Raw genomic sequence first — 25,472 nt, forward strand, 5'->3', positions numbered from 1 at the left:
AAGGATACAGAGAAAACTGACAGCTTCCTCCTCTGTGCTCCCAACTCCACCCTGCATATGATCACGCTGTTCCTCCAAGAAACACATCTGGCTCATCTCCTTATCTTCAGCACTAGGAAATGTACCTGCTACATATACAGCAGGAAAATGGTCCTGTGTACTGATCAGGCTTCAGCTGTGCATGCTGGACAGTTTCTAGGAGGCACCATCCACTTACAGTGTGAATTTTGGATGTTATTTAGTCTCTCTGAGCCTTAGTTTTATAAAATGGGAATAAAAATAGCATCTATACCATAAGACTGGGGGGTCTAAATTATATTCATTGCACAGGGTCTAACACATAGTAAGTACTCAATATATGCCCCATTATTAATTAAAGTACAGAAACACATTTACTTCAAATCACTTTATGAGCTAGTAGGAGACCCACTCAAACCTCAGCCTAGTCAGTCTTCTCTTCTATGCTTACACAGTACTGAACTAGTCCACTACTTCCCTTCTACACTTCTATTTAATTTTTATGATTTGATTTACCTAAGTACCTGATGAAAAGGCATACACATAAACAGAACAAGCTCTCATAACAAAAAAATCACCTATTTACCATTAGCCAAGACATACCACATTAGTCTAGAAACATTTTCCCAAAACGATCTGGTTGGTGGTGCTAAATTAAATTTTTATGTCTAAAGTTCAGGCCTTAACTTATCTGGGAAGTGCAAATTCCTACTGAGTAGGTATATTTACCACTGCCTTAAAACTAAGCAGAGAGATTCTAGATGAATACAGTAATCACAGACATGGTTCAGGTAATTGCATAACTAGTAGGCTACTTCTGACAGTTTGCAAAGACAGTGGATAAGAAGATAAGATACAAAGACTGTTTCAGAATCCAAGCAAAAGCTGTAGAACTTATACTCTGAAAAGCAATTATTCTCTAAAGACCATCATCTCACATACCTTTAGCCCTAAATTCCCAGCTGTCAGTTCATCTTTTCATTGGGAGAGCAACTCTCAAGCCCTTATGATCAGCCACACTGACAAGTTTACCTACAGAATTTTTAAGGAACACTGCTACATGAATGGCGCAGGAAGGACATGTATAAACAGGTACAAGAAAGAAGTTCACTTTGAAATGCAATTTATTAGCTGTCACACAAATGTCTCGTTTCAAAGAATTACAGAGTAATTGTTACGTGATAACCCTCATATTCCTGACTTTTAAAAACAATCACTAAATTCTAAATACTTATCTAAGAGTGGACACTGAATTATCTAACTTCAGAGAGGAAGCTGAGCTTTGAACATCTTCATCTTGTAATTACAAACCCCTTTTCCCTATATGGGATGGGATGGACATTTGCATCAATTGCAAATAAACACTTTGAAAACAACTCCCAAATAAGTTTTCTAAAGCCACTAATCTTATTATAACATAATAGTAATTGAGGATACTGCAAGAGAAAAAGAAATACCCTACTTAGATATAAGTTCAAACCAGCTTATACCAAAAGGACTCTAAAAAACATCAACAATATATGTACTTTTCCCTTGTAAAAAGAAAAGAACAGTGTGAAATTGGGACTTTTACAACTTTTTCTTCATTATCATTATCATAAGCATTTCATGAATAAATCTTCAAAGAGTTTCTTTTTCCTTTTCTTCTATCAATTCCAAGAGATTTGCATTTGAGTTTACAGGTCTAGGGAGTACCTCACAAAGCAGGTTCACAAATATTCTTCCAGTTCTATTTTTAATAAATCAAAACTAAAAAATTCCCAAAGAACAAAAAGCATTTTTAATTATTTTCATTGCCTTTAGCTAAACAGCACACAAACAGAAACTCTTTTATTTTGAGCTGTGTATATCACAACTGGGCAATTCAAATGCACAGTCAGACATCATATTTACATATTTCAAAGGGAACAAATCTCTTTTATTATTCTATAAATTTGATATATAGATGAGTTGTCATTAAAAAGTTTTACTTTTTAGAGTAAAAAACCTAAAATATAAGCATTACTGTTCCAGAATAATTGTAAAGGTATTATTTCTTAGGTCAAATAGAAATCCATAAAAGTATTATAATTATGGATTATATAGAGAGAGTTGTTTTTCCTACAATCTGAATTTTGAAAGTGTAAGTCAATTTAAAATGAACTGCTATAGTTGCTGAAACTAAAAAAGGGGATATGGAAAGAAAAACTTAAAGTTGGCCCATTAAATTAAGAGGTACAAGGAGCAAAAACATGATTAGCATTTTGTAATAATATAAAGATCACCTGAACTATGAAATTCAAAACTAGTTCTATAAATAAGAACATCAAGATTTATGTTGTAGTGCTTATTTATACAAATAAATGCTTCATCTAAATGTTAAACAATATAAACATCATATATATTAGCATAACTGTAAACACTTTTAAAATGAGAATGCAAAGAAAACAAGACCCTTTCCAGTGATTTAAATGGAAAATGAAGCTTATGCACATTCCTAAATTTCTCATATTCTCTAAACTGGTATTTTATAATGGAACAGGGTGGCAAGAAATCATGTCAAAGGGGAGGGTGGATAAATACATGTTTGGAAGCAAGAGGGTATGATAGGTATACAATTTAAAAAAAGTGTCTTCTCGCCCTTCACTAACCTGGACTGTGAACCATTTTTCTAAATGTTAAAAAATACCACATTCCTTTACACCTTAGTCTATTATAACATCTGATTAACTTAAGAATCCATCCCAGGTCCCTCCAGCCACTAACTTTCATTGTACAAAAAAATTTAACATTAAATCTGCCACCTTAACCATCTTAAAGTGTACAATTCAATAATACTATGTTCACACTCCTGTACGACACATCTCTGGAACTTTTTCATCTAGCACCACTGAGACCCTCCCCCCAGCCCAGAGTAACTGTCTATTTTCTGTTTCCATGATTTTGACTACTTTAGATACTTCATGGAATCATATGGTATTTATGCTTTTGTGACTAGTTTATTTTGCTTATTGTAATATTATCTAGGTTTATCACCTTGTAGCATATGACAGGATTTCCTTCTTTTTTTCATGTTGCATACATAATATATCATATTTTATTTGTTCACCTCTTGATGGACATTTGGGTTGCCTCCATCTCTTGGCTATTGTGAATAACATTGTGATGAATATAGTTATGCAAATTATTTCTTCGAGATCTTACTTTGAATTCTTTTAGATATATGAATTGATGGATCACATATTCATTTTAACTTTTTGAGGTAACTCCATATTGTTTTTCATAATGGCTACAGCATTTTATATTCCCATCAAGAGTGCACAAGGGTTCCAGTATCTGTGGCACCCTTACTGACACTTGTTCTGTTTTTGATTGGAGCTATCCTGATGGGCATGAAGTGATTATCTCATCTGTGCCTTTGATATGCATTTCCTTGGTGATTAGCAGTGTTGAACATCTTTCCGTGTGGTGTTGGCCATCAATGTATCTTCTTTGGAGAAAGGTCTATTCAAGTCCTTTCTTATTTTTAATCAGGTTTTTTCTTTTTTTGCTGTTGGGTTGCAGAAGTTCCTTATATATTCTGGATCTTGACCCCTTCTCAGGTATAAAATTCTCAATTATTTTCTCCCATTCCCTAAGCTGTCTTTTCCCTCTGTTCATGGTTTCCTTTGACAAGCAGAAGTTTTTAAGTTTGGTGCAGTCCCGTTGGTCTGTTCTTGCTTTTGTCACTTGTGATTTTAGTGTCATATCCAAGAGGTAATTGCCAAATTCAACTGAAGCTTTTCCCCCATGTTTCTTCTTGGAATGTAACAATAAAAGGTATTATAGTTTAGATCTTAAATCCATTGTGAGTTAATTTTGAGGGTCCAACTTCATTATTTTGCATGTGAATATCCAGTTTTCCCAATGCCATTTGTTTAGAGACTATCTTTTTCCTATTATGCAGCATTGGCATTCCTAGGCATTTGATCATATATGCTGTAAGAATTTGTTTTTGGGCCACTGGTCTATATTATCTATTAACATCATTATGTCAATACTATATACCATCTTATATGGGATTTCTGTGGAAGGAATGATGCTGAAGCTGAAACTCCAGTACTTTGGCCACCTCATGCAAAGAGTTGACTCATTGGAAAAGACTCTGATGCTGGGAGGGATTGGGGGCAGGAGGAGAAGGGGACGACAGAGGATGAGATGGCTGGATGGCATCACTCACTCAATGGATGTGAGTCTGAGTGAACTCCGGGAGTTGGTGATGGACAGGGAGGCCTGGCGTGCTGCGATTCATGGGGTTGCAAAGAGTCGGACACGACTGAGCGACTGATCTGATCTGATCTGATACCATCTTAATTACTACTGCTTTCTAGCATGTTTTAAAATTAGGGAATGGAAGAGCTCAAACTCTGTTCTCATTAAAATTGCTTTGGTTACTCAGAGTCCCTTGAGATTCCATAGAAATTTTAGGATTTTTTTTTTCTTAATTTCTGTAAAACATGCCAATGGGATTTGATAGGAACAACAATGAATCTGTAGATCACTTTGGTAGTATGGACATTTTAACAATGTTAAGTTTTCTAGTCCGTAATTATAGGATGTCTGTTTATTTCTATTTTCTCTGAATTTCTGCAATGTTTTATAGTTTTCAATCTCCCTGATTGAGTTTATTCCTAAATATTTTATCCTTTTTGATGGCTCAGACTGTAAAGTGTCTGCCTACAATGCGGGAGACCCAGGTTTGATTTCTGGGTCGGGAAGATCCCCTGGAGAAGGAAATGGCAACCCACTCTAGTACTCTTGCCTGGAAAATCCCATGGATGGAAGAGCCTGGTGGGCTACAGTCATGGGGTCGCAAAGAGTTGGATACAACTGAGCAACTTCACTTTCTTTCTTTCTTAGTTTCCTTTTCAGTTTGGTCACCTAGTTCTTTTCAGAAAGACAATTAACTTTTTAAAATTTTATTTACTTATTTTTGGCTGTGCTGGATCTTTGTTGCTGCTTGGACTTTCTCTAGTTGGGGTGAGTGGGGGCTACTCTTTGCTGCAGCATGTGGACTTTTCATTGCTGTTGCTTCTCTTGTGGAGCACTGGCTCTAGGGTGCACAGGCTTCAGTAGCTGTGGCTCCAGGTGCTAGAGCACAGGCTCAATAGTTGTGGCACACGGGTGAACTCTGGGAGTTGGTGGTGGACAGGGAGGCCTGGTGTGCTGCGATCCATGGGGTCGCAAAGAGTCGGACACGACTGAGCGACTGATCTGATCTGATGCCAACAAATTAGATAACCTAGAAGAAGTAGATAAATTCCTGCAAGCATATAACCTACCAAGACTGAATTATGGAGAAATAAGAAATCCGAACAGACTCGTAACTAGTGAGGAGATTGAAGCGGCAATGAAAAACCTCCCAACAAAGAAAAGCCTAGGACCCCTTGGCTTCAGTGGAGAATCCTACCGGAGTTCACTGAGACTCACGTCCATCGAGTCAGTGATGCCATCCAGCCATCTCATCCTCCGTCGTCCCCTTCTCCTCTTGCCCCCAATCACTCCCAGTATCAGAGTCTTTTCCAATGAGTCAACTCTTCGCATGAGGTGGCCAAAGTACTGGAGTTTCAGCTTTAGCATCATTCCCTCCAAAGAAATCCCAGGGCTGATCTCCTTCAGAATGGACTGGTTGGATCTCCTTGCAGTCCAAGGGACTCTATAAGTCAAATAAGCAGGGTGACAATATACAGCCTTGACATACTCCTTTTCCTATTTGGAACCAGTCTGTTGTTCCATGTCCAGTTCTAACTGTTGCTTCCTGTTCTGCATACAAATTTCTCAAGAGGCAGGTCAGGTGGTCTGGTATTCCCATCTCTTTCAGAATGTCCCACAGTTTATTGTGATCCACACAGTCAAAGGCTTTGGCATAGTCAATAAAGCAGAAATAGATGTTTTTCTGGAACTCTCTTGCTTTTTCCATGATCCAGCAGATGTTGGCAATTTGGTCTCCGGTTCCTCTGCCTTTTCTAAAACCAGCATGAACATCTGGAAGTTCACGGTTCATGTATTGCTGAAGCCTGGCTTGGAGAATTTTGAGCATTACTTTACTAGCGTGTGAGATGAGTGCAATTGTGCGGTGGTAGTTTGAGCATTCTTTGAGATTGCCTTTCTTTGGGATTGGAATGAAAACTGACCTTTTCCAGTCCTGTGGCCACTGCTGAGTTTTTCAAATTTGCTGGCATATTGAGTGCAGCACTTTCACAGCATCATCTTTCAGGATTTGTTGGCATAGCAGTCTCATAATCCTTTTAGTTTCTGTGACATCTGTTATAATGTCTCTTCTTTCATTTCTAATTTGAGCTATCTGAATCTTTCCTCTTTTTTCTTAATTTAGCTAAGGGCTTGTCAATTTTGTTGATCTTTCAAAAACCAACTCTTGGTCTTGTGATTTTTTTTTTGGACTGTTTTTCTAGTCTCTATTTCATTTATCTCTTTTCTAATCTTTATTTCTTTCTGTGTGCTGACTTCGGCTTTAGTTTGTTTTTCTAGTTTCTTGAGGTACAAGATTAGGTTGTTGATTTGAGTTCTTTCTTTTTTAATGTAAGCATTTACTGCTATAAATTTTCCTCTTCCTACTATTTCTGCTGCATCTTGTAAATTTTGGTATACTGTATTTTTATTTTCGTCTTCCAATATTTCCTAAATTCCCTGTGACCTCTTTTGATTCATCGGTTGAGAATGTATTATTAAATTTCCACATGTCTGTGGATTTTCCTGTTTTCTTCCTGTTACTGATTCCTACTTTCATCACATTGTGATCAAAGAAGATATTGTATATGATTTTAATCTTAGATTTGTTAGGACTTGTTTTGTAGCCTAACCCATGCTCTATCTTAGAGAGTGTTCTGTGCACCCTTGAGAAGGATGTATATTCTGCTTTGTTGGGTGCAGCATATCTATTAGGTCCAATTGGTATATAGTGTTGATTAAGCTCTTTGCTTACTTACTGATCATCTGTCTGGTTGTTCTATCAATAACCAAAAGTAGGGTATCAAAGTCTACTACTATTAATATTATTGTGTTGGTGTCTATTTCTCCCTTCAGTTCTGTCAACTACTGAATCATATACATGGGAAAGAATTTTAAATAATTATACAGGGACTTCCCTGGCAGTCCAGGGGTTAAGACTCTGCCTTTTCAGTGCAGTGGGGCACAGGTTTGATCCCTGGTTGGGGAACTAAGATCCCATATGCCACGTGGCATGGAAGAAAAACATAAACAAAAACAAACCCAAAACCCAAACAAACAAAAAACAAACAGAAAAATCCTGGAGTCAAAATATGTTCCCTATAAAAATGACTGGCCATAGTAAGGGAAAAAAAGATAGAAGGCTATATACAAAATGATAGGTTTGGTGGTTTTCCTTAATTTCACTGTATTTTTTCTGTAATTTACAGATGCTTAATAGTGAACAGAAGTTCTCTTAATAAAAGTTTTTTTTTAAGCTGTGCAACATATTGTATTATAAACTAATTCTTGAGCTACTGACTTTTGCATTACTTTTTGTGTTGAGGTGTGTTTTTCACACTTGTGTTGAGGTTTTATAAATTATAAGAGACTAAGATATAAGACAAATAAAACAATTTTTATTTAAATTTTTTGTTTTTTAAGAATAAATTCATCTTAGATTAGTAGGATTTCAGTATTAAAAGCCTTCAATATCAGACTTGCCTGAACAATCCCAGCAAATGAGGAAATAGCTGAGTCCTCTTATTTTTCATATTTTCTCCCAATTTAAATGATGCATTACAGAACAAAAGGCAATCAAAATGTAACTTACTTTTAGTTTTTCATGTATTTTTATATGAAAGCAACATTCAACTACCATTTCTACTATTGGTGGACCTAACATCAAATTAGTTAAGCAACAAACCTTAACAACACATTTTTGGAAACATTTTCACTACCAGTTTTCACTTAGACATTATATTTATTTTATACAAATGAATGAAACTGATCTCATTTTCTGGTTTACAAATATGTCTAGTTGATTTTTATATGCATACCAATTCAATTATTCAGGTTAAACAATAGTTTTTAATTCTTGTTATAGTCCTTGCCGGCAAAGTGGTTAAGCTAAATGTATGAGTAATCATGGCCAGATTTTTATTCAGAAGCATACTATTTAATAAAGTGAAACTGCAATAAATACACTGAAATGATAAACATGCCTCATTTTGGAGATTTTACACTTAAGTCTGAGAAACAGTCATCTAATAACCATAATCAACATTTAAATATAACTAAGAGTAGAAAAATTTTATAGACATAAATTTGTTTAGATTTCAAATCCTAAGACTACATAATATCTTTTATTTTTCATAAACTCTTAACAAGTGGATATGTTTCAAGGTAACAGAATTTGTTAAATACTGGAAATACTTAGTAAAAAAAAGAAAATGTGTGCTAAACCTCCTGGAGACCAAATATTAGTTAGCACTTACTGGACATAGTAGAGAAACCCTCAGGCTGGTTGTAGCTATTTCACTGTCTGGATCCGCAGTCAACTTCTCTTTAACTGACATTCATCAAAGAAAAAACAAACAAAAGAAGTTTATTAAAGATGTATCATTGATGCAACACAAGAAAAAGAATGAGAAACTTCGAAAAATGGCACTAAAGAATAATCTGCTCAATTATTTTCCAATCAACTGAATGAAAAAAAAATTTTGTAGTTTATAATCTCTACAATAAGCAAAGGAAGGAAAATGACTGTATACCTATCTATAGACTGACTACACTTCCTGTAAGCTCCTATTTCTCACCGACAAAACAAAAGCTGCACTGCACTAACATAAAAGGAATTTATATAAGCAGTTTAACATAGTCAAATGATGGCAGACCCTTCTTTTATAACTCTAAGAAACTGGATAAATATTTTCTTTTAAACTATGATAATATTATTTTAAAAGAAACTAATAAAAACTATAAAACATGTATAAATGTTTACAAAGCTCAGATAATAAAAATATTTATTGTAAACATATTAATTCTAATTTCATATTGTAAAAAGAAAAAAGTTCAACTGCCTTTTTTAAAACCATATAATTATTTGAGTTTTATATTTATTTACCCATAACCTGATAAGTTACACTATCTTGGGCAAGTCAATCCTCCTCTCTGAGATTAATTCAACTTCTTGGAAAATAACCACCACACTATATAATCTCTAAGTCTTCTCAGTTCAAATTTCCTGTGGTTCTTAAGAGAGGCAGCACTGGTGATTTTACTTTTAAAGCAATTCTTTTACTCTTGGCCAGTTTAATACAACAAGGATCTTATACTTCTCATCTGCAAACCAGTGACATTCAGGTTACTTCTGAAAACCCAAGAACGTCAATTAAACTTCAACACAGAAGTGCGACAGAATATACCTAAATGTAATATTCAAATAATTTTAGAAACTGTTTCACAGTAACTTTAAAGTCTATATGTGTAAGGGGGCCCAAGCGGAGTAGTGTGGACGTAGTTAATCACAGAATTTCAGACCTGAGGCACAACTGATTGTGACCAGACAGTTGACTGACAGATGGGTAGAAGCACAGACATGCATAGATACACAGAGAGAAGAAAAGGGAAAAGTACTTGGATAAAGAAGAATAATTTCAGAACAGATGTCTATGGAACTAATAGCCATTTATAAGAATTAAGAATCTGGCCTTTATTAAACTTGATGAGCGTATTTTTTTTGAAGTGGTCCAAATCTTAGATACTCTATACAACTGTCTTCATAAACCAGTGGATCTCAATTAAGATGCACATCAGAGCTACCTACAGAGCTTTCTAATTTATAATTGCCCACTGAATCAAAATGGAGAAGAGGGATATAAATGAGTAGTTTTTTAATAAAAAGTTCCAGATGTGATTCTGATGACATACTAAAAAGTAATTTTATGGCCTAGAAATTCCGAAAATTTAAAGTCTACTTAACTTGCAGGCTATCACACCTAAAAAGGCATACAATCCATGGATTTTGTCTGGAAAATAGTTATCACATCACGTATGCTAATTAATTATATAAGTAAATTACGAAAAACATGCTTTTGCCATTATAGACCCAATCTTAATCCTTTCTTAAGATACATTTAATGAATAGTATCTGCTTAAAGGTGACAACTGCCATATGATAAATGTGATTACTAACCATTTTACAACCACCCCTCTTAATACCCACACAGCAATACAAACAGCAAGGGAACAGTAACTGACTTTAGGTTCTGTCTATACGAAGTTCAGCGTTAGTACTTTGAAAAGAAAGGAAAAAGGAGAGGCAACTTGAGGCAGTGGTTCAGAGCAAAGAGTCTAGAGCCAGCCTAGGTTATAATTCAGCCTTAGTCACTTTTCTGTGCCTCAGTTTCATCATCTTGTAAATGAGAATAATACAAGTAGCTCATAGCATTGTTTTAAGAATTAAATGAGTTAATACAAACAAATGCTTTAAAATAACAACATTATTCTCAATAAATATTAGCTATTGTGTGGAATGGGGAGGGAGGTGGGAGGGAAAAAATATTAGCTATTGCAACAAATAAAATATGATCTGTATGTTCATTTTCTCTCAGAGGTGAAAGATTTTTCTGAAATTATTTTAGAATCAGTTTGTCAGTTTCTTTTAAGAAAAGCTTTGCTTTTTCACCTTTGCCATTATACATTCAATCAATCCTTTCATGTAAAGATACTTTTTGAGGATCTTGATTTAATTGAATTTAACCTACAGATCAAACTGGAGAGAACTGACATCTCTCCAGTAACAATACTGAGTGTTCTGATCCATTAACATGATGTATCTCTCCATTATTCAGGTCTTATTTTAGTTACTCTTACCAGTGTTTTATAGTTTTCAGCATACAAATCTTGCAAGTGTTTTGCATAATATATCCCTAAGTACTTCATTTTTTTGATGTTACAATTTTTATAAACTGACCATATAAATTCACACATTAACTCAAGTAGCTTTTTTTTTGGTCGATTCTTTGGGATTTTTTTCCCTACACAATGATGTCATCTTCAAATAATTATTATTCATTTCTAATCGGTTTCTTTTTTCTTACATTATTGTGCTGGCTAGGATCTGAAGGGCAATGCTGAACAGACGTATTAAGAGAGATATTCTTGCCTTATTTTCAATCTTAGGGGTAAAGTTTTTACCATTTAATATGATATTAGCTAAAGGCTTCTTATAAAATACCCTTTCATACATTAAACAACCCCCTTGTCTCTACTTTGCTGAATTTTATCATGAATGGATATTGAAAAAGTGACCAAAAGCTTTTACTGAATCTATGGTGATGATCATATGATTTGTTTTTTGTTTTTTTTTTTTTAGTTTGCTGAGAAGGTGAATTATGACGACAGATTTTTAAAAATATTTAATGACCCTAATATCCCTGTATAAACTATTTGATCACTACACATTACCTTTTTATATACTATATTTAATCAAAACAATTCTGAAAAAGAAAAAGTTGGAGGACTACCTGAGTTCAAGAATTACTATCAAGCTTTAGTTAGTAAGATTGTGTTATTGGTATAAAGATAGACAAATAGGTCAATGGAAGATAATGAAGGAGTCCAGAAATAAATTTATATACCTATCATCAATTGGTTTTTGACAAAGGTGCCAAGGTAATTAAATGGAGGAAAAATTAGTATTTTTGACAAATGTTATGGAACAACTGGTATCTACATGGGGAGAAAATGAACCTATAAGTTTACTTTGCATCACATATAAAAATTAATTTCTGATAAATTGTAGGGACTTCCCTGGTGATCCAGTAGCTAAGAATCCACCTGCTAACGCAGGGGGCCTGGGTTTGATCCCTGGTCTGGGAAGAGCCCACATGCCCGTGCAGTAACTAAGCCTGTGTGCCATGAGTCTGTGCTCTACAACAAGAGAAGTCCCTGCAATGACAAGCCCATGCACTGCAACCAGAGAGCAGCCCCTGCTCGCTGCAACTACAGAAAGCCTGCATGCAGCAGCAAAGACCTAGCATAGCCAAAAATAATGTAAAATAAACTGCAGACCTAAACTAAAACAACAAAACTTCTAGAAGTAAAATGTTTGTGACCTTGGATTTGGCAAAGATTTCATTGTATACAAAAAGCATAAACTATAAAAGAAATGGGAAAAATTTGAAGAGACATTTCATCAAAGAAGCTGGAAGGATGGCACATAGGCACATGAAAAGATGTTTAACATCATTAGTCATTAGAAAAGCGCAAATTAAAACCACGAATGACATATCACCTACACAGTAATCAGAATAGCAAAATCAAAGCAGCCTGACAATACCTACTGTTCGTGAGAATGGGGAAAAACTCAATCTCAAATCTTATTGGACAGAATGCAAAAATGGAATATGCACTTCATAGGAAACTGCCAATCTCTTTTCCATACCATTTATCATGTGACCCAGCAATCCTAGTACTGAGTACTTACCCAACAGAAATGAAAACATATGTTCACAAAACTGAGATACTCATATGCAAAATGTAAATGTTTCCAGAAACTTTATTCATAACGAAAAACTGGGAACGATCTAAATGTCCATCAACTGACAAATGGATAAACAAATTACAGTACCAATAAATGGAACATTATTCAGTAATAAAGAGCTCAAACTACACAAACGAACCTAAAAGGATTATACTATGTGAAAGAAATCAGAAATGAAAGGCAGGGGGTGGGATGAATTGGGATTAACATATATACACTATTGATATTATATATAAAATAGAGAACTAATGAGAATCAATTGCATAGCTCAGGGAACTCTACTCAATGCTCTGTGATGATTTAAATAGGAAGGAAATTAAAAAAAAAAGGGGGGGATGTATGCATATGTATAGTTGTTTTACTTCGTTGTACACTAGAAACTAGTTCAACACTGTAAAGCAATTATACTTCAATAAACTGTGTGTGTGTTAGTCACTCAGTCGTATCTGCCTCTTTGTGACCCCATGGACTGTAGCCCAACCAGGCTCCTCTGCCCCTGGGATTCTCCAAGAAAGAATACTGGAGTGGGTTGCCATTCCCTTTTTCAGGGGATCTTCCCAACCCAGGGATCGAACCCAGGTCTCTGGCATGGCAGGCAGATGCTTTACCATCTGAGCAACCAGGGAAGCCTTCAATAAAAAATAATTTAAAAAAAAAAAAAAAGGCTACATGTGGGATTTCAAATATCTGAAATTCTGGAAAAGGAAAAACTACACAGACAGAAATCATATTAATGGTTATGGGAAGTAGAGGAGAAGAAATGAGACAAACTGTGAAGGTCCACAGAGGAACTTTCTGGGGTGAAGAATGTTACATGTTTTCATTGTAACATGTGGTTCATGATTGCATATACCTGTCAAACTCAGAATGGACACTTAAAAAGGTGAATTTTTACTGCTTGTAAACTTCGATAAACACAACCAAAATATTGAAGGTAGGGGATGGGAATCACTATGTTAAATTTCAGAAGAAAGTATGGAGGAAAGACAAAGTAAGTAAAGTATTCATTGTTTGTGGGCATGGGAGTGAAAAATAAAAACAAGACATGATATTTATCCTGCTGCATCAACCAACATGTGATAAGCCTTCCAAGAGTTCAAGTTTTCTTGTGTCACTGTGAGCTGCTGCTGCTGCTGCTGCTGCATCGCTTCAGTCGTGTCCGACTCTGTGCGACCCCATAGACAGCAGCCCACCAGGCTCCCCCGTCCCTGGGATTCTCCAGGCAAGAACACTGGAGTGGGTTGCCATTTCCTTCTCCAATGCAGGAAAGTGAAAAGTGAAAGTGAAGTCGCTCAGTCGAGTCTGACTCTCATCGACTCCATGGACTGCAGCCCACCAGGCTCCTCCGTCCATGGGATTCTCCAGGCAAGAGCACTGGAGTGGGGGGCCACTGCCTTCTCCGGTGAGCTGCAGCAGGAACAGTACTTTCCTTTATGACCCATAATAAAGTTACAGTTAGCCACATTTAAAATTAATCTTTGAAAATCCCTGTTGTCTTGTGCTATGAGAGCTGGCCACTAGTCACATGTAGTTATATTTAAATTTAACCAAATTTAAAATTCAGTTCCTCAGTTGCACTACCACATTTCAAGTGCTCGACACACACATGGTGCTGGTGGCTACCACAGGGGACAGGACAGTGCTGATACATAACATTCCATTAGTGCTGTTCTAGATTAAAAAAAAAAATTTTTCTATCCTTTTTAGACTTTTAAGGCTGGAAACAACTGAATATATTAATTAAGTCCATCACGTTCATTTTACAAACAAGAAAACAAGAGGCACAGAGATGTGATCTTTCATTAAAGATCTCTTCTCATCAGTTTACTTAACAGAAGTCTTAGGGTCTACTATGTGCCAGACCCTGAGCTAAGCATTAGGAATTGAAAGAAAGATAAGATTAAATTCCTGCCTAAAGGAATTCATAGTCTAGATGGGAGCAAAGATACTTAGTTGAGAGCATCTCTAATGCATTGTAATGGAATCTAGCTGAAAATCAATGCATCAACTCTGGGGGTTCTGAGATGCCTCTGGTAAAAAGTGAAACATGCCGGATAACTAGAATTAGGCAAAGGAGGTAACAGGGAAGTTTGAGTCACAGAGAACAACACTGACACGGCATTGAGGAAAAGGAAAGAATTCATTATCTCTGGAATATAAAGAATGAGAGAGGAGTGAATACACATGACATCAGAAAGTAATAAACAGATGCCACACCATGGAAAGCTGTATGTTTATGTCATCCTAACAAAGTTAGTTGTTTTTTGGTTTGTTTTTTTTAATTTTTAAATTTTTCTTTATTCTTGGCTGTGCTGAGTCTTTGTTGCTGCGCCGGCTTTTCTTCAGTTGTGCTGTATGGGCTTCTCCTGTTGAGGAGCACAGGCTCTAGCTATGCAGGCTTTAGTGTTGCGGCGTCCAGGCTTAGGTGCCCCATGGCATGTCAGATCCTCCCACATGGGATCAGGCATTGAACCCATGTCTCCTGCATTGGCAGGTGGATTCTTTACCACTGAGCCAGGAGGGAAGCCCTCAAAGTTAGTTTTTATTCCATTGGTGTTAGCAAGCCATAGATTGCAAAAAAAAATACGTAAGGTTAGGTCATATTAATCATTTAGATTGCTATCAGAAGAGAGACAGGAAAAGAGGGGGCCAAGAAAGGAGAGGAATATATAATTCAAGAATAGGTTTTTGAAATAAACTTAGGATATAAGAGCTTAAATGAGGTCAGTGATGGTAGGGAGAGAAAACTGACAAGAGTTGAGAAATATTTAGGGTTTATGTCTGATAGAACTTGTGAGTTTTCACTCCTTGAATTAGAGGAAACAGTGGTATGCTTCAGTGAAGACAGCTACATGTATCTACATTTGAAATTCAGGGGAAGGTCTGGAATGAAAATATTTGTTTGGGAGTTGGTGCTAACTTAAACCACAAAGGTGAATGTGATAATCTCTAGCAAAAGTATGTAGAGAAGTGGACCAAGGACAAAAACCCAGGGAAAACAAACATTCAGGATGCTTCCCTTTAGAGAATCCATTGAAGGCAAGTGACTGAGAAGAGAAACAAGAATTTCAAGAGGAAAGTTGTTAGCACGAAATGTAGCAAAAATACCTAAGTTATAAACTGAAAAAACAAACTAAATTCTGCAATCAGATTGTCACTTGTGACATCTGCAAGAGTAGTTTCAGTGGAATGATGGGAGTTAAAAGTCGACAATGGTTTGCAGTGAGGAGGTAGAAAGGGAAGTGTCGACTACTCTTTGGGGAAACTAGGATGAGAATGGGGGAACGCAGGTTCCTAGAGAGTACCCTACTTTTCTATTATTTAAAGGATGAAAAAGACTTGATAGTGAAGGCTGACAGAAAGAGCCTGTGGAGAGGAAGGAATTGAAAATATAGGACAGAGAGCAGACAAGTGAGCAGATGGGCCTCATAATACTGTTTGTGGGCATCTCCATCTGAATGCCTCATAGGTATCTAAAATACCAAAGTCCAAGGATGGACTCTGATCTTGCTCCTGCAACCTGATCTTTTCAACACTGTTTTCCATCTGAATAAATGGCACTACCATGTAAGCTGGTGCCTAGTAAGAAACCCAGAACTCCTTCTTCATTTCTTTTTCTTCGCTCCCCACACGTAACCACCATTCTCCCCTTCAACATCTCTCAAAACATCAACTTGTATTTTCATCATTATTACTCCTGTTCAAGACACCGTCTCTGTACAATTGGGTTTCTAACCGGCTCACTTACACCAGCCTAGCCCCTCTTCAATTCAGTCTTCCAAGTGATCTTTTCATTGCCCATATCCGGTCATACTGCTCTGCTTAAAAATCCTTTAAGGGTTTTCTGTCATTTACCTTTATATCACCTATAAGAACTCACTCCATGGCTTTCTCTCTGGCCACTTTCCTTCTTTGCTCTCTCCACTCCAACCCCACTAGCCTTGTCTCTTGATATATTCTCCTATCTTGGGGTTTAATTCCTCCTCATCCTTATTATCTTGCCTTAAACATCACAGCACCAGAGGACTACGTTCTCCTGCTGTTACCTCCAGAGTTCCCTGTCTTTCTTCTTTAAGACACATGTCACAACTGTAATTCATTAGTGATTTGTACAATCATCTAATTTTGTCTTTCCCATCAGACTGCAAACTTCTCAAGGATGCAGAAACAGCATGTTTTGCTTAATACCATGTTCTCCTGTGCCTGGAACACAGTAGACTCTTAAACAATTTCTTGAATGAGATGAATGAATCAACGGATTAATATTGGGCAAGAAAAGGGACATTTCCTCCTGAGATTGAAGAGAATAAATAAGGATGAGTACGAATGAAGTTATGGTGACATTAAGGAAGAAATGGACAATTTAGAGAAGTCATATAGCACCAGTTTTCTTACACTGACAGTGTGTTGAAAGAGAGGGAATATTGTTTAACTATGGCCAAGGTTTAAAATGTCTGCTCAGGAGACAGGAGCCTAACCAAGAATTAGTAAAGGACTCTTTTGTGATAGTTATGATGGGAAAACTCTACATGAAGGTGGAAACCACAATACAAAAATCTACTACATCAAATGAACCAGAAAGTGGATTTCTCTGTGAAAAGCCTAAATACTATTGACTTTATTTCAGGAATAATGTCTGATTTATTTTTGCCAGTAGAATTTATTGATAAGAATGACTTAAAATGAACATATTTGGAGGTAATTAGATCCTTCAAAATATCTGAGATATCCACCAACATTTTCTTCTGTCAAGTTGTTTCACACAATCTTTTAATTACATAATTAATTTGCCAGGAAAGTTACTTCTTTAGAGACAGCATAAAGGCAAACAATCTGTTCTTTAGTGAATCATGACAAATGTTTTATTGGTAGGATCCAGTGAATGTTTTGTTGGTTCCCCAGGCCAATTAAGATAAGACACAAAGTGTGACAAAAATTCTACCCAATCTCCTACTATTCTCTACTTCCAGGATGCATCAGAGATGAAATAAACAACTTTTGAGTTAAGTAGCTTTTCCTGCTTAACAGTGGCTAACAGTCGTCTGTGCCAGTAAAGAAACTCTAGGCTCACCTTTCCACTCCCCCTCCAGATGGTGCGACAGCTACAAGTGGGGAAGAGTTCACGCTTGAACAAAGACAGCTTGCCTTATTATTACTGTTGTGCCACTTAATAGCTTCATCAGCTTCTAGCTTTATTTCCTGGTCTGACCTTTTCCACACAGGCTCCCATAATTTAATAATACATTCTGACTAAATGAGAGTCTAATACGATGTGGCAAAATACCAAGATTCTCAAGAGAATGACTAGGAATGGAGTGTGAAAAAAGAAAAATTCTTCTCTTCATGTTCCTTCAAAGCAGGTGTCGGTCCCTTCTCTACTTTTAGGTCCCTCACTATCTCCTTGGCCTTGGCAAATGGTGCTTCCACTCCCTTAGACATCAACCAGACCTCCAGCTCTCCACTGTCTATCAAGGAATGCCCACAGAGGCATTAGCCACCAGTGTGCTCCTCTTGACTCAGAATATTTGCCTTTTTAAAAAAGCCTCTTTAAAGTAGAAAAATCCTTCAATGAACTCTTAAGGGTATACTGATATTCAGAGGTAGTGGGATCTTTTACTCTGGTATGAAAACAGGTTAGGACAAAAATAAAAGCTATGCCACAAAGGGAAGCAAGAGGAAAGGTGGTCTTACTGCTTTAGTTTTTTCCCTATCAGAATGTGCCTAACTACAAATCTGATAGGGGCTCCATTAATCAACTCACATCAAGAACGTCCTTAACGGGTAGCCATCTAACCTTCATCTGTAAACGTTTTGTTTTCCAAGTGCCCATCTCCAGATACTCGCAAATTCATTTATGAAGAATCTACCTCTTATAAAGAAGAGAATAAAGGAAGAATTTAGTTTACTTCTTTGGAAAGGCCGTCAACCTCTGGGCTTAACCCTCACTGAGGCCTGAATAGTCTAGTCGCACCTTTCTACCTCTCAAGTTCAACAGAACAAAAGGAACGATCCTTTCCACCAAAGAATGCAGATTTTGAGGAGCGTTAGATTATCACGTGGTATAAACTTCTTGTTACAGATGAGGAACGAGCAATTCAGAGGAGGTAGACTGACTTCCCAAGGCCACATAGTTGACTAAAAGCAGAACTTATTTCATCATTTTATCTACCAGCCCACTGACTTTCTTTTTACTTTGTTAATGCAGGGATGCTGTCATCACATATCCTTGGATGTTTTTCCTGGATAAACCCTAAATACACAATAATTGTTGTAAAATACATGCCAAGATTTTCTTTCCATCTTTTAGAATTCCTGAACATTTATTTTTATGAAGCTTTGGTAAAATATTCTGTGTTTATATACTGATGTTACAAAGTTCATTTTAAGATCAATAAAATATAAATTATACAATATAGGTCATGACAAAGATACTAAAACTTTTTTTTTTGGCCATGCCATGCAGTATGTGGGATCTTAGTTCCTCAACCAGGGATAGAACCCATGCCCCGTGTAGTGGAGACATGGAGTCTTAACCACTGGACTGCCAAGGAATTCCCTAAAACTACTGTTAAGTCTTGAATTACTCTAGCTCATAAAACAAGGTTTTCAGGGTTTTAATCTACTGTGACAAGCTCTAGTAAAAAAAAAAAAAAAAAAAAAAAACCCTAAAATTTCTTGAGTTGAGAAAATACTATTCTAACTTTTACCAAAATAGTTCAGCTGCATAAATAAAACAAGATTATCATACGTACTTAAAGCTCTAGAATGATCCGGGTTCCTTATTCCCTTTGCTCGTAACCTCTGAAGAAGAACTGTTGAGGACAACTGTTTTACAAGATACACTGCCATGGAATAGTTCTGGAAAAAAAAAAAAAAAAAAACGATGTAGAAAACAAACAACATATGTAAGTAAATAGGTACATCTACTTTAATCCCAAAATGATAGAGAAAGAAAATTAACACCTGTTAAAACCCCTACTGTGTGCCAAACACTATCTCAGGTGTTTTCATGAATGGTAATTCACTTAATCTTAACCAAAAAGCTGCTGAGGAAAGTGAAGTGTAGAGAAGTAAAAGAATTTGCCCTAATTTTGCAACTTCCAAGAGATAAAGCCAGATCTGTTATGCTTCTGTATTACCTGACTACCTATGCTTGAAGCTAACCATTTTAGGCACTTTTGTAAAAGAACATTGTTAAAAATAAATATAAACCAAGGCCAATAAGATGCCAAAGTCATCATAAACCATATTTGTAAGTAACGGTAGCTATTCAAAAAATTACAAATTAGATTGGTAATTTATATCATTTAATCTCTCTCTATGCTTTAACTAGTTCTTGAAAAGACCCTACTTGGGCTATTACCACACTAAGTAGAGGGAATACTAAATATTCAAAGAGAAGCTGCTGGTTTGGCAAGTGAACAGATGAATATCCACGACCAGCAGAGGGATTACCCAGAGATGGAAGTAGGAAAAAGGGAAGAAAGAAAAAGTTGATCAACAAGGCAAAGGGAAGGGTACATGACTGGATAAGAGGAATAAAAAAGGGCTGAAACTTATGAAGGCTAAAAGAGGTAATAAGGAGGCCCACTTTCCACTTGGTACTGGAATCAAGAAGATCAAGAGACTGGGAAAGAAGCAAAAGGAAAAATAATTATTGCCATCTTCTATTTTTTAGCTACAGAGAGCTTTGTATGCACTCTTAATGTATACTATCCACTTCATTTAAACCTCAAAGAAGGCCTGTAAGAGATATGTAGGGCAAGTACTTTTCTAAGTAAAGGATTGATGCAATGGAAGCACACAAAATATTTTTTAATTTAAATTTTAAAAATGTATGTAATCTGCTCATGATCATGCACCTGCTTGGTGACAAAGGTGGCACTAGAACTCAAGAGGAAAGAGTAGGGATATCAAGACAAAGGGCTAATGGCCAAGGCCAGAGTGGCTCTCTATAGATCTTAACTTCACACACCATTTGATTTGACCCTCCTAACCTAGTCAAATGTACATTCCAACTTTCATTTACGTCCACTCTCTGGAAAACACATTCCCCTCTTTTGGCAAGAGGAGAATATATCCTATAATACCCTCTGCAAGGTCACATTTTCATTTACAGTTCAGAAACTTATTGGTGTTCACATGTTATACATTTTCGGGGGGGGGTGGGGGGGTGGGCGGGGCAGGTAGAGTACCAAAGAAGCTAATGTGAGAAGGATAAATTAGGAGTCTTGGATTAACATATACACACTTCTGCAATGCAGGAGACCCTGGTTCAATTCCCAGGTTGAGAAGATCCCTTGGAGAAGGGATAGACTACCCACTCCAGTATTCTTGGGCTTTCCTGGTAGCTAAGACTATAAAGAATCTGCCTGCAAAGCAGGAGACCTGGGTTCAATCCCTGGGTTGGGAAGATCCCCTAGAGAAGGGCATGGCAAACCACTCCAGTATTCCTGCCTGGAGAATATCCATAGACAGAGAAGCCTGGCAGACTGCAGTCTATGGGGTCACAAAGAGCTAGATGTGACTGAGTGACTAAGCACGGCACATATATAAAATATATAATCAACAAGGACCTACTAAATAGCACAGGAAACTCTGTTCAATACTCTGTAATAATATAAATGGCAAAGAATCCGAAAAAGAATGGATATGTGTACATGTAAAACTGAATCACTTTGCTGTACACCTGAAACTAATACAACATTGTAAATCAACTATACCTCAATATAAAATAAAAGTTAAATTAAAAAAAACTTAGAGCTAGTTTACTTTCATTAGGCATTTCCCTGGTGGCTCAGACAGTAAAGAATCCGACTGCAATGCAGGAGACCCAGGTTCAATCCCTGGGACAGGAAGATCCCCTGGAGAAGGGAATGGCTACTCACTCCAGTATTCTTGGCTGGAGAATTCCAAGGACGGAGGAGTATGGCGGGCTACAGTCCATGGGGTTGCAAAGAGTCGGACATGACTGAATGACTAACATACTACACACATACTTTCATTAATAAATCACATAATTAAACATAATTAGTTTTAACAGTCTTTCTAAAAAAATTCATTTATTATGGCTGTGCTGGGTCTTTGTCACTGTAAGCGGGCTTGTTCTCTAGTTGCAGCGAGTGGGGGCTACTCTCTAGCTGCAGTGCATGGGCTTCTTGTCAAGGCGGCTTCTCTTATTGCGGGGCATGGCTCTAGGATGTGTGGGCTTCAGTAGTTGCGACTCCCGGGCTCCAGAGCACAGGCTCAATGGTTGTGGCTCACCAGGGATCAAATCCATGTCTCCTGCATTGGCAGGTGGATTCTTTACCACTAAGCCACCAGGCAAGTCCCAAACCTTCTAATTTATTAATGAGGAACAAATAACTTAAAACTTGCCAAAATTTTAGACTGACAACAAACATACCAATCTAATATAAAACTAAAAAGATTCTTTTAGAAAAAAAATCTTATTCATCTTTATTATTTGATTAATGCTTCAACTATGACAGAAAACTGAAGAAATGCTAATTAACACTGTGAAATCAAATACTGACAGCTTGAGTATTCAGAATCACCTAAGGTTTTATATAGATTTTTAAGGAGAGATCAAGTAGGAACCACAGGTACAAGTGAAATTATATGTTCACTCTAGCTGAAACACATAACAAGCAAAAAAGCAAAGAGATGGTCAGCTGTTAACAAACACCACATATATTGATAATATGGAATTAAATTTTATATCACATGAAAGATTCAGAAGCAACTCCCCACTCCAAAACAAAACAAAACAAAACACGAAACACCACCTTTATAGTGGTATAGTATCTCTTCTAGGTGGATGGTATCATACTATTCCAGCTACCCCTTCAAAGTGCTATCTAACTCCAACTGCTGAAATACACTGCACTACACTAATGCTTTTGTCAAATGCTCTTTCAAAGAGTCTTCAAATTGTCTAATGAGTTCATAGGACATTTTCTTCATTATTAAGATATGATACACACATTAAGTATCAGTATTTATACAAGTATCTAGACTTCTATACAATGACAGTTTAATAAATGCTAGATGCAGTGATTACTTTGAGGCAGGATAAGAAGTTATAATATAGTTCACTTATTTCCTTCAAGCACTGTAGTAGCTTTTTCTTTTATAATTTTTTAATTGATATATAACATTGTGTAAGTTTTAAAGTGTACAACATGTTGACTGCAAAAGTTAAAATATATTGTAAGATGGTTACCATCACTATGGGCTTCCTCAGTTGCTCAGACAGTAAGAATCTTCCTGTAATGCAGGAGACCAGGGTTCGATCCCTGGGTCAGGAAGATCCCCTGGAGAAGGGAATGGCAACCCACTCCAGTATTCTTGCCTGGAGAATTTCATGGATAGAAGAGCCTGGTGGCCTATAGTCCATTATATTACAAAAACTAATAATACAGAAATTAATCCCCCAAACAGTAAGAGATCCTACATGTACTATTTAGAGTATCTTCATAAGCTGAGTAAAAACTAGTGATCAAAAACCAAACTAAAAAGTTACTTCTGCAGCTTTAAAAAAAATAATTTTCTTTCAATGTTTTACCTCAAAAAAGATCTCCAACTTTTAGATCAGGGTCTACATAAAAATCTTACCTGGGAGATCTTCAAAACACTGAAGAGACTATACTGTTTTCTTTCTGAGGTGTGGAACACTTCCCATGGAAGAATATCTCCCCCTCCTCTAGTGCTATATTATCAGCAACCATATTTCCCTCCTCTCCCACAGCTTCAGACTTTTTTCATGGTTCACTGTAAACACCCTGGTGTTTATACACTTCCCAGGAGGCTTATACTCACACACACACAGGCAAACCCAAAATATCTGCAATACCCTCTTTAAAAAGGAGGAAAAAACAAGCAGCCCAAGGTACACCAGACAAAAACCATTTTAAAGGACTGAAACCTAATAGTGACATACTGATTAGGTAAAGGAAAACAGATAACCGTGATAGATGTCTAAAAGGATTTTGATAAAATATCAAAATTTACTGGATATTTCTCTCAAAAATATCCAGTAAAAAAGAGGATCATAGGATTATGTTATTAATGCAATTAAGTTCTATCAAGAATTAACAGTCATTATAATACTTATTGCTGTGACACGTCTTCTCATTAATATAAAGACCAAGTCAGGTATGTCTACTAGTGCTCACATTATTTAACATTGTCCTGAAGGCTGTAGACAGGACAACAGAACAAGAAGAAATTATGGTGTGAGCATTAGGATTATCATTATTTATATAATGATACTTCTCAGACTCAAGACTGCCGGTCTGGAAACACTAAGGAACCTACTAAGAAGTTATCAGAACCAACATAGGAATAGTAAATATTCAACAATAACTAGCTTTTAAATAAGTACAAAATAAAAGTTTAGAAAATACAATGGAAAAAGAATTATTTACAGAAGCAGTAATAATAATAAACAATTTAAGAATCAAAAAAATAAAAGGTTTATGAGAAGAAATCTATTAAATTACATAGGAACATGAAAGAAGATTCAAACAAATGGAGAAACATACAGCTCCTGAAATAAGGACACTGAGTATTGTAAATAAGTTAATCCTAAATTAACACACAAATTTTAAGCAAGCCCACTTCCAGAAAGATTTGGGGGAATAATGCAAGGGAATATGTCTTATTCTCTGTAATTACTTTTCCAACATTTCACTCTTCTCAAGGCCCTGATTTCTTCTCTCCTTCTCAGCAGCATCTCTCACTTCCTATTTCACAGACATACCCAGAATTCATCAGATCAGAGCTTATCTCTCCAGTAACAATCACACACACTCACACACACACTTCTTTTAGTCCACTAAATAAAGAAGCTGTCTCTCCTAGCTCCAATGAGTTACTGTGAAATTTACTATTGATTATTCTTTCTTCCTCTTGTATATTTAACTTCTTCCTCTCAAGACAATACTTGCCATCATCCTTTATACATGTTTAACACTCTCCCATTAAAGCAAATAAACAACTGTCATCTCACATTTCCCTCCAGCTTACCTGTAACTATTCCCAAATCCACACTTCTACAACTCACGATCTCCATGGCCTCCCTTGCGCCTGGTACAATCTGGCTTCTCCTCCCACTATCCGCCAGAGCAGCTTATGCTCAATTTTTAATCCAAAAGTTATTTTTTTAGACTTCAAAAAATACTTATTTCTCAACATTTGTTCAATACTGTTTATCATCTCCTCCTTTTTTGAAATTCTTCCCTTGGTTTCTCATATTCACCCTCGATTCTGTCACATCTCTGGTACTATTTCCCCATGCCCTCTTCAGGTTCATTCTCTTCTACCTGTATTAAATGTTATATAGTTCCTCAAGAATAAGTCTTCAATACTCTCTTCTTCTTACCTGATACATTTTCCCTGAACAAAGTCAGCCTGCTTTTATGGCTACAATAATCACCAATATGCAGATAATGCTTTTTTTTTTTCTTTCTAGCCCAAACTCTTTTCTGAGCCCATATGCCCACCTATTCAGAGTATCTTAAAGGCATCTCAAACTCTAGCCATTCTTGCTCCTTTTCAGTTTCTTAAAAAAACTAGGCTCTGGGGTCAGGCCAGAAGAGTGGCTTAGATGTTCTGCCCACCCCACTGGAGGTGTTGAGTGCAGGGGGCATGCTCAGCACCCTGTTTCTGCTCGCAACACCCTGTTTTTGCTCCTGGTTCTTCAGAAGTGGAAGTGGGTTTTTTTTTAGTCTTTTCGTATCATTTGTCCAGAATTTGCCCCAACTGCACATGTCCAACCCCTGAACATACCCCTACCCTCACCCTGCATAAGGTACAAACTTATCTCCCCTCAGGGAGAAAGGAAACAAGGGAACCTGTTGTTTGTTCTTGCTCCTCCTTGCTGCAGCAGGGGACCCAATAAAATCTTGCCTGAAAAGAAAAAAACAAGAACGAGGCT

At 36.6% G+C, this 25,472-nt stretch overlaps 1 protein-coding gene across 3 annotated transcripts in view; it reads right to left on the reverse strand.

Moving 5' to 3' along the window:
* Positions 1-25,472, reverse strand: part of PIAS1 (protein inhibitor of activated STAT 1) — a 126,314-nt gene that overhangs the window by 15,965 nt on the left and 84,877 nt on the right. For all 3 annotated transcript variants that reach the window (XM_006052079.4, XM_006052080.4, XM_025296264.3), the window contains exons 7-8: positions 19,285-19,390; positions 8,481-8,554 (exon numbers count right to left, since the gene is read on the reverse strand). In XM_006052079.4, coding sequence (XP_006052141.1) covers positions 8,481-8,554; positions 19,285-19,390 — 180 coding nt within the window. The remainder of the gene's footprint in view (positions 1-8,480; positions 8,555-19,284; positions 19,391-25,472) is intronic.

The sequence above is a fragment of the Bubalus bubalis genome, chromosome 11, assembly GCF_019923935.1.
Source record: "Bubalus bubalis isolate 160015118507 breed Murrah chromosome 11, NDDB_SH_1, whole genome shotgun sequence".
NCBI classification, from domain to species: Eukaryota; Metazoa; Chordata; class Mammalia; order Artiodactyla; family Bovidae; genus Bubalus; species Bubalus bubalis.